At 55.9% G+C, this 9,902-nt stretch overlaps 2 protein-coding genes across 2 annotated transcripts; one reads left to right on the top strand and one right to left on the bottom strand.

Moving 5' to 3' along the window:
* The first annotated feature begins 6 nt into the window (after window positions 1-6).
* Window positions 7-4,060, top strand: ZBTB48 (zinc finger and BTB domain containing 48). Its single transcript, XM_017735070.1, has 9 exons — window positions 7-173; window positions 864-975; window positions 1,349-1,441; window positions 1,758-1,844; window positions 2,181-2,335; window positions 2,491-2,627; window positions 2,951-3,115; window positions 3,244-3,332; window positions 3,420-4,060. Exons 2-9 carry the CDS (start codon window positions 958-960, stop codon window positions 3,714-3,716), a joined length of 1,041 nt encoding a protein of 346 aa, XP_017590559.1. The 5' UTR covers window positions 7-173; window positions 864-957; the 3' UTR covers window positions 3,717-4,060.
* A 415-nt stretch (window positions 4,061-4,475) lies between these two features.
* KLHL21 (kelch like family member 21) lies at window positions 4,476-9,897 on the bottom strand (the record flags this gene model as incomplete). The annotated part of the gene is made up of 4 exons (XM_008634296.2): window positions 4,476-6,199; window positions 6,549-6,621; window positions 8,094-8,499; window positions 9,699-9,897. Coding segments are annotated over 4 exons (972 nt in total), but the record flags the coding sequence as incomplete, so codon positions are not given.
* Between the last annotated feature and the right edge of the window lie 5 nt (window positions 9,898-9,902).

The following is a 9,902-nucleotide window of genomic DNA, read 5'->3' as shown; positions in this document are numbered from 1 at the left end:
CGGGGGGACGGCGACGCCGAGCCCCTTCCCGAGAAAAAGGTGCTTCAGAGCAAAAAGAGCCCCCCCGCTCCGGGAAAGGCGCCGGGGAGCAGAAAAGGTACAGCGGTGCCGGTCGAGTGCCCCACATGTCATAAAACCTTTCTCAGCAAATATTACCTTAAAGTGCACAACAGGTAAACGCTCCGGATTCTCCTTCCCCTTGCGCGCGGGGGGACGCGCCGCCCCCACGGCTCGGCCCCTTCCCGGGGAGAAAAAAGGGCGGCCCCATTTCTGCCAGCTGATCCCAGCACCTCGGCATCCCCCGGGGTGGTAAAGGAGGGTCCCCTCTGCCCCTGGGGGTGCTCTGGCCTGGGGGAGGGTTATATGTCTATGAAGGGCATCCCAGAGCTGCATCGACTGTCCTGGGCTGTGGCTCAGGAAGGCCATGTGAGGGGCTCCTCGGGGGCTGCGCTGGCTGCAGGTGGGCAATGGCAAATCCTCCTGGGCTTTGAGGTTCGCCCGGGCTGGGGGAAGTTTCCGGGGTTGCGGGGGACACATGGCTGGGCTCTGTGAGGAGCTCCAGGGTGGATCACCGAGAGCAGGGCAGGGCCCTGCAGGGAGGGCTCAAGCTTTGCTTCACTGGTGTTGGGGGAGAATCTTGGCCCTGCAGAATTGGTGTTCCGTGGAGTGCAGCGGGCACCAACAGCTGTGCTGTTGAGGGGATACGAAAGTGGCATAAAAGCAGCTTTAGGGCAACTGTGAATAGTAGCACTGTGGGGGTGGGGGGGAAGTACCCACCTCACCCTTCCCTGTGACCTCCTGAGCCTGTCTGCACAGATGCTGTTGACAGGCAGTGATGGGATTCTGTATTTGCATCCCCCCAGGAAACACACTGGAGAGAAGCCATTTGAGTGTTCCAAGTGTGGCAAATGTTACTTTAGAAAAGAGAATCTCCTGGAACACGAAGCCAGGAACTGCATGAACCGATCGGAACAGGTATGCCCAGGAGCTGCCCTGCTGGGCTGGAGCGTGGCTGCCATGTGGCAGGAGGGGAACTGGAGCCTTTTCCCAGCCCCAGCCCATGCTCAGCTCCAAACAGACCCCTGTCAGCCCTGTGTGGCATGTGTTCCATGGCTGGGACCACCATAGCCAGGGCCCCTGTGGCTGGGACTCAACGCGTGATACACAGCGCAGCCCTCACTCCTGTTTCAGCACACCAGGACACTGCTGTACGAGATCCTGCTCCTGGGGGTGCGGGCTGAACGCTGTAGCTGGGTGGCAGTGCCATGTGCTGGGCAGGGGGCTGAGCTGTGGGCTCCAGGTTGGGCTCTGGGTCCTGCAGAAGCTGACACCACCCCATCTCTCACAGGTGTTCACGTGTTCGGCCTGCCCTGAGGTGTTCAAGCGGCGGATGGAGCTGCGGCTGCACATGGTGTCACACACTGGGGAGATGCCGTACAAGGTCAGCAGGGCCTGCATCCAACATCTCTATGGGTGCTGCTGGACACTGGCATGGAGCAGGGGCAAGACTTTCCCTTCTAGAGCAGCCCAGCCCATCAAGAGCTGAGCGCACCAGTTCCCTTCTCTGGTCCGTGATAGCCCACTGAGGGTTGTTCCCTCATCTCTGAGCCAAAATATGATCCAGGGTGGCACCACAGCCAGAGGCTTCCTGTGGCTGTACCAGGAATCCGTGTTCTACTCCCCCACCGGTCCTCTCCTTGCTCTGAAACCACTCTTTGGGGGCAGCTGGAAGCTGACCCCATTCTCCTGTCTCGCAGTGCTCCTCCTGCTCACAGCAGTTCATGCAGAAGAAGGACCTGCAGAGCCACATGATAAAGCTGCACGGCGCACCCAAGCCCCACGCGGTAGGGATCAGGGGCTTTGGGGAGGGTGTGATCCTGAGTGTGGACCTGGCCTAAGGAATGGCACAATGTTCTGTCTGGCTCTGTCAGTGAGGGGGTGGGGCACAGAGCTACTGGAAATGGACTCGTTTGGGTACAGGAGCAGCCCACAGCCCCAAGCACTGACCAGCATTTCATCTCTGTTGGGCTGTCCCATCTCACTGGGTGTCTCTGAGCCAGGGGTGCTGCCGTGGCTTCTGCAGGGAGGTCCCTGGAGCAGCTGGGGAAAAGCCGGGTCTGAGTGGGGTCTGGTGAGGGTGTACCCCAATCCTAACCCCCTCCTCTCCTGTGGCCTTGCAGTGCTCAACCTGCTCCAAGTGCTTTCTGTCCCGGACAGAGCTGCGCCTGCACGAGGCCTTCAAGCACCGCGGAGAGAAGCTGTTTGTGTGCGAAGAGTGTGGGCACAGGGCCTCGAGCCGCAATGGCCTCCAGATGCACATCAAGGCCAAGCACAGGTACAGTGTGACCCGTGTCCTCCATTATGTCACCCTGGCTCTCCTGGCTGCACTCCCTGCCCCGCAGGCCTGGGGGTTGGCTGGAAGTCACCCTCTTCCCAGAGGAGCTGAAGCTGACGGAGGCAGAGGTGACGGTGATGTTTCCCTGCCCACAGGAATGAGCGGCCCTACGTGTGTGAGTTCTGCCACCATGCCTTCACGCAGAAAGCCAACCTCAACATGCACCTGCGCACGCACACTGGCGAGAAGCCCTTCCAGTGCCATCTCTGTGGCAAGACCTTCCGGACACAAGGTACCCCTGGGTGTGGCTGGAGCAGGTCATGCCAAGTGCTGTGCTCCAGCATCCAGGACCTCCAGAAAGCAGCTTCCCCAGGAGCAAAGCCATGCTCTTGTGAGTGCAGGCCGATAGTAAGGAAAGCATGTTTTTGTCACCTGCACCGCCCTTGTGGCACAGAAAGGGAGCAAGCTGGCGTTCCTCATGACCCTTAGCTGGAGCAGGCAGCTACTGCTTGTGCTGCTCTTGCCTTCCTGGCCAGCCTGACAGCCCCTGAGATGGGGTGCACGGGCTGTGCTTCTGACTGATCACTCTCCCTGTCTCTCCCCCACTGACGGCAGCGAGTCTGGACAAGCACAACCGGACACACACTGGGGAGCGGCCGTTCAGCTGCGAGTTCTGTGAGCAGCGCTTCACAGAGAAGGGGCCGCTGCTGAGGCACGTCGCCAGCCGGCACCAGGAGGGGCGGCCCCACTTCTGCCACATCTGTGGGAAGACATTCAAAGGTAACGCTGGAGCTCCAGCTCTCAATGGGGCTCTGCAGGAGCTGCCTCCTTCCCATGGGTGGGTTGGCATTGCTGTGAGCCTGTATGACATGGAGCTGCTGCCTACGGCCTCTCGCTTCCCTTCCCAGCGGTAGAACAGCTGCGTGTCCATGTCCGCCGGCACAAGGGAGTGAGGAAGTTTGAGTGCACTGAGTGTGGCTACAAGTTCACACGGCAGGTGAGGCCTTCCCCGGCTCCAGGGCCGCCGCTCTGCGCTGGGGAGCCAGCCCTCACTGGGTCTCTCCACATGCCCCTTCTTTTGCAGGCTCACTTGAGACGCCACATGGAGATCCACGACCGAGTGGAGAACTACAACCCTCGGCAGCGGAAGCTGCGGAACCTGATCATCGAGGATGAGAAGGACGTGATGGTGGTGCTGCAGCCGCCACCAGAGCTGGAGGTGGGCTCAGCCGAGGTGATTGTGGAGTCGCTGGCCCGTGGGCCACTGCCCGAGGAGGTCCCTGTGCAGAAACTCTGCTCAAACACGAACTTCTCCCCAGCGGACGTGATTGAGCAATCGCTGATTATAACAACAACGATTCCTGAAGACTGTGAGACGTAGTGTGGCCACCCATCCCCTTCTACTGAAACACAGTAAAGTGTTAAGCTGAGCCACTTTCTGCCATACTTGTTATTTTGAGCCCCCACCCCTCCTTTTCTGCCACTCTCCTATCTCAGGCTGCAGGGAAAGGAAGTCACCATGACGTTGTTATTGAGTATCAAATGAAGAAATGCCTCAGAATGGTCGCTCCAGTCGGTGTCCCTGCGCGGTGTGCAGTGGGATGGGACTTATCTCCATGTCATACTGTGACTCACTTTCTGACGCTGGAGGAGCTGGTGCTGCCCCCCCCCTTTCCTCCAGCCCTCTCACCCTGCTTGTGATTAAAGCTCACCTTCCCCCACAGAGAGCGGCTCTGCCCTTTCCTTAACTCCTCCGTTTAACTTGTGCCTTATTTCTCCTTTGTTTTGTTAAGCTTCTGTCCGTTGCTGTTTCTTTCCCCTATTATAGGCAGGGCATGACCCGTGTCTGCTCAGCACTGGGATGACAGAGCTCTGAGTTCACTTGAAACACACTCCAGCAGCCACAAAGTGCCTGTGCTGACTAATAACCCGATCCAGGGTTGCTGGGAGAGTGAGAACCGTGGCCTGAGTGGTGCCAGGGTGGGGGAGATCTCTGTGTGTACCCTCCACACCCCAGAGTCGCAGCCATGCTCTCTCCCCTTTCCCCCTCTACTCACCAAGGAGGCAGAGAGGCTCCAGTTCAAGCATATCTGGAATGAGAAACTCCCAATAAAATCTCACTCCAGGTCCCTTCCCCTCAACAGAATTGTGTAACAGGTTTTATTTAACTTGACTGCTGCAAGTAAATTTAAAAACAAACTATGAGAATAAAAATACATTATCTGCAAATGTAAAATGCCTTTGTTTCAAAGGATGGAGTTCAACTGTACTTGAAGATTCAACACAATGAATTCTACAAAAAATAAATACAGATCTGTAGCTGCTCAGCGGGTGGGACTGGGGGTCCAGCAGCGAGCGTGGCCGCGTGCGCCGGGGTGCGTTATTTATAGCTCAGCAGAAATGCCTCAGGCTGCGGCGCCGTCGGGAATTGGCCATTGCTCCCAAAAAAGCAGCAGCTGCCCCGAATCACCAGCCCCTGCACCCCCCGGCCAGGCTCTGCCCACGGGTTTGACACCAAGGGGACGCCGCGCCAGGCCCTGGGGCCTCCCTGCTGGCACACGGCGGTCTCAAGGCACTGTCAGTGTTCCAGACTGGAGAACAGCTCGGGTTCCCCGTGGCGGAGGGGTGCAGCAGCGTCAGACAGCACTGGGGCAAACCACGTTTCTGTAAAGCTGTGAAGACGCCGATGCTGCGGAAATGGGGCTCGGATGCTCCTCAATCCAGGGGCAAGCCTGGAGGCGAGAGATTGAGTACACGAGGTTTCCATCTCTGGATTCAGTTTAAATGCAAATTTTTCCTCTATTGGCTAAAATTTAAAGACCAAAAAAGAAATGCAACCAGCCACACCTTAGCTTCTGCCACACTTCGGGGTTCTCCTGAAGGTGCAGCACTTGCTCCCAGGGAGCCATGCTGCAGGTTCAGCTGTTTGCTTCTTCCAGAAACATTCCACAAGTAAACTGCACGCAGCTGTTCTTCAGCAAAGGTAGATAAACAGAGCCCACCTGGCCAGGGCACTTGGGCAAGTATAAAGGCAAATCTTACACAGGCCAAAATAAAACTGCAAACCTCAAATAAAAAGAGGAAAAAAACCACTAAAATAACTACCGTTCAATTCCAACACGTGCACAGGAAGCCTGTCTCCCTCCGAGGCACAGAATATAGGGGGGTGTCCAGACCACTGCCCTACCAGACAGACCCCTCCCAAGAAAGAAACTGAAGGAAGGAGTTTGTTGGCAAATGAAGCATTACAGGGTGAAGGAGCTCCCAGTGAAAGCTGTCCGGTCACAAGCCATAAGCAGCGGTGCTGTGGCGTGGTTCAGCACAAGTGCTTTCCCCAGGGATCAGCTCTTGGGTCCCTGTGGGCAGCGCAGTGCCGTCTCCTGCCCTGAAGGGCTGAGGAAAGCAGTGGAGGCCTCGCTGCCTGCAGGCCCACAGCATCACGTCCAACAGCCAGAGTTCTTGCTCCCTCTGTGATCAGCATGGTTTTGTTTCCAAGCACTGGTTTGCCTCAGCCTTCTCCCAAAGCAGTCCAGGTTCCGGATGAGGGACTCTGTCAAGCCGCTTCCTGTGCTAAGGCAGCTCATTGAGGTTCTGGTTGTGGAGGTTTTGGTTCTGCCTGCTCAAGCTGATGGTGTTGTCCAGTGTGATACTGTCGTCCTCCTGTGTGGTTTCTGGCATGAACTGCCGAAATATGCTGACGCTGCCGTGCCAGAATATGGGCTCGGGGAGCTGGCCCACGATGCTCCACGTTCGCGTCTCAGGGTCGTAGGCTTCCAGGACGTCCGAGAGTTCAAATGTGTTATCGTAGCCCCCTGAGACATAGAGCTTCCCGCCAAGCACAGCCACACTCCCTCCAACATGAACCTGCAATGTAACAATAAACACACACTGCGATCAGGGGGTGTTTGCCTGATCCCACAGCTGATCGAGGGGGTGGGTGGGATCTGGGAGCTGTTCCTTGGAGGGAGCTTCACGCCCACCAGCTGCAGGTTGGGCTCTGAACCAGTGCTGCCCACAGCTCTCACATGCTGGGCTGCACACTCTGACATGCCACCACATCTGGGACTTGTCTTCCCAGTGACTCCAACACACTTAAACCAGCTCCACATGCAAGGGGTTCTGATTCTAAAAAGCTCTTGGTTTTCCAAAGGAAAACCCAAAAGAAACTCATTTGTAACACTTAAGACATCCTAGAGGCAGGCAAATGTCCTACCTGAAGCATGGCAGGGATTTTATCCCACTCGTTCTTCGATGGATTGTAAACATCCACTTCAGCCGAGTCGTCTCTGGGGGAGAGAACACAAAATTACTCTTCTGCATTCTAGAAACGCCGCTCGAGTTCTTCGCCAAAGCCAAATTTAGGCGGGCAGGGGAGAGAAGAGTCGGGGAGGTAGCGTAATCCCCCCGGACTTCTGTCACCCACCCTGCTCGCCAGACAGGAGGGCGACAGTGACAGGTGAGGGACGTTTGTGCCTTAGAGACACGCGCTGCTGACACAAGAATGTGTGGAGGACAAGGTCAGGGCAGCTGGAGAGGAGCTGTCAGTTCTTCCAAGACAGTTCTGGTACAGATGGGATCAAGATGCTGCAAGGCAGCTCGAGGCAGGGCCAGCAGCCAGACCAGGGCCTCCTCTCTCCACTCTGGGTCAGCTTTGGGGCAACTGCAGAGAACACCTGAACCTCACTACTGTGCATTATTTACAGGTATGAAACTAGTCCCAGCATGAGGGATTGTCAGGGCCTTTAGCCTGAGCTATTAAACCAATCTGCCACTTCTACTTGCAACCCGCTCCTCTGCCCTCCAAAGATTATCCCACAGCTCTAAACAGAGCAGCAGCCCGGGCACAGCACGTGAAGTGAGGAAAGAACACCTAACCCTGATCATCTCCCCACTGACTCTTGCAGATGCAAAGTGATCTGAAATCCTGAAGTCTCAATCATTGGTACTTTAAAATGGGAAAGAAAAAGGAAATTCTATAGAATCAGTTTGTGACAAGGAGCTGAGCAGCTGCAACACCCTGGCAGGATGGACTGAAACCAGCTGACCAGAACAGCCACCAGCAAGACACTTGGCTGGACCTGAAAGGATCAAATAAAAAGTCTTGGGCCAAAGCTGCTACTTTATGCAAAGCCAAGAGGAGATTAAAAGAAGATAAGTGCCTGGAGGCCATCACAGAAGTCTCTGTTTGCTCAGAGTCAACACAGGGAAATGAAATGCTCCAGCCCTAGCATGCCTTCCCGTTTATTTTTAATTAAGCGGATAACTGAAGTATTTGCGCCACCAGGACAGCTTCAGATGGGTAATTAAGTCCCAATTTGGAAAGGTGCTTAAAAATAGTGACCAATCACTTCATCTTCAGCCCTCTTATCTCTGCTGAGACGCAAGATGTCCTCTCCTGCACTAGAGTTTAACGTTTTCTAGGAGCTTATATGCTTATTTATAGTAACGAGGGGGGCTGAACCAGGAGCTGAAGAAACCGAGAAGCCAATTTCCAAGCAGCGCTGCTGACTTCAGACGGATTTACACCTGCCTGTTCCCCAGCCCTGGGTTACACTCAGACATTTTCACACTATTTTATGGGCAGCTCTTTGAGGCCCACCAGCACAAGCAAGGAGGTGTTACAGCCCTCCCTGCACCATCAGGTGCTGTCCCAACCCAGTGTTCTCCCTCCACCACCTGCAAAATCCACCTTCCCAGGGAAGCTCTGGGCTCTCCTCATGGGGAGGGAGGGAGGGAAGTGATTGCTCCCACTACTCACCGTATGAAGTACATGAGGCCGTTGAGCGTGACGGTCTTCGGGGCGAAGGACCAGGGGGGCAGGTGGCCGCAGTTGACAAGGGACCAGAGGTCACTGTCAGGGTCATAGCACTGCATGACCATGGACTCTTTACCAGCCAGGGAGCCGATGGCAAAGAGCTTCCCACGGCACGAGGTGGTGGAGCAGTTGTCCATGGGGTACAGCATGGGCTGCAGGGCCTCCCAGCTGTCCAGTGTGTGGTCATAGCGCTCCGTGCTGTCGGAGGCAACCACGTAGAGCAGCCCGTCCAGGACCGTGGAGCTGTGGTATTCCCTGGCTTTCAGCATGGGCGACACCTCCGTCCACTCGTTCACGCTGGAATTGTACCTCCAGACGCAGTCGTACAGCCTGGACCCATCCGAGCCCCCTGTGGCACAGCACGACACACGTCAGAGCCGGGCTCCGCGAAGGGAAGGGCGACAGAGGAGAGGGCTTTCGCTCAGCACGTGTGCCACAAGGATTCTAACGGAAGTTTTGCACTGTTTCTTTCCCAGCAAGCCAGGGAGGATTTCTCCCACGTCATTCCTAGTCCATATCCAGCTGTGACTCAAAATGAGTCTTTCACATTTTACTACCTCTGTCCTCCAACCCCAGCTTCTCTCTTTTGCAGCCTGCCCTCCATTGCTACCCAGAAGCTGCCAAGGCAGTGGTGCTGCTGGCAGATCGGGAACCTCCCAGCCCTAACACCGACCACAACAACCCAAGATCCCCAGCAGCAGCCTGCACACGGCTCCCAGCAGGATTGACCTGCCTGGATTCACTCCAGGAAACTCCCAGGGGTCATAAGGGCTTCTGTAAAAACAAGCCACATCCATGTGGTAACCCATCATTTTTACAACCCTGCCCTTAAACCAGGGCCTTGTTTTCTGCTTGTGACTAGAGAACACACAGCTTTTCTGTTCACCTGCACAAGACTTGCTCTTCAAAGCTCTGCCAGGGTGTCTTACACACCCAGGGCACACTGTTCCACAGCAGTCAGTGTCCTGGGCCTCAGTTTGTTACAGCTGTCACCGGGATGTAGTTCAAAGGAGGCATCTGCATACAGCTTAACAGCCAAATTTACATATTGGTGTCACCTTGACAGAAGTAATTGCAGCCCCAGCAAGAAGGCAGGATTTGTGCAGGGGAAGGTACTGTGACTCACAGGGGCTGGCAAAGGAACCTGCGGCTTCCTGACATGCCTCTGCCTCAAGCATGCGCCTAGCTTGTGATTCAGGGGGCTCTGAACCTGAACACCTTCTTCAGAGAGAAACTCAAAACCTTCTTACATCACCCCTGTCCTCAGTGACGGTTAAAAAGTTCTAACTACAAGATCTGTGACTTCTCCCAGCGTGCTCAGCAGCATTAGTCACGACAAAATAGCTCCTGGACTGAGACCAGCTGCTAAATCCAGCACCGACTCCAGGAGTCTGTCTCCATGCCTGCTGGCAGGCTGCAGGCACCCAAGCCAAGTCCCAAACTCTCTACTACCCAGGAAAAGCCAAGTGCCACTGCTACAAAGCACATATTTTCAACAGAACTCTCCAGCCCTGAGGGGTGGTTCCCCTCATTCCCTGTATGCCTTACCAGTGACATAGATGTCGTTGCCCAGCGCAGCAACACTGTAGCCCCCTCCCAGGTGCTCGGGGAACTCGGCCAGGTAGCGCCAGTGGCCGGTGCGTGGGTTGTAGCAGTCGACGGTGACAAGCTCATCGCAGTCACGGTCACAGCCACCGACGAGGACAAGGATCTCAGCGAGGCCAGTGGAGGGGCGCGGGCGCCGGGGAGCAC

Source organism: Corvus brachyrhynchos, unplaced genomic scaffold (genome assembly GCF_000691975.1).
Source record: "Corvus brachyrhynchos isolate BGI_N302 unplaced genomic scaffold, ASM69197v1 scaffold395, whole genome shotgun sequence".
Lineage (NCBI taxonomy): Eukaryota > Metazoa > Chordata > Aves > Passeriformes > Corvidae > Corvus > Corvus brachyrhynchos.
This window is presented reverse-complemented; position numbering and strand designations above follow the sequence as displayed.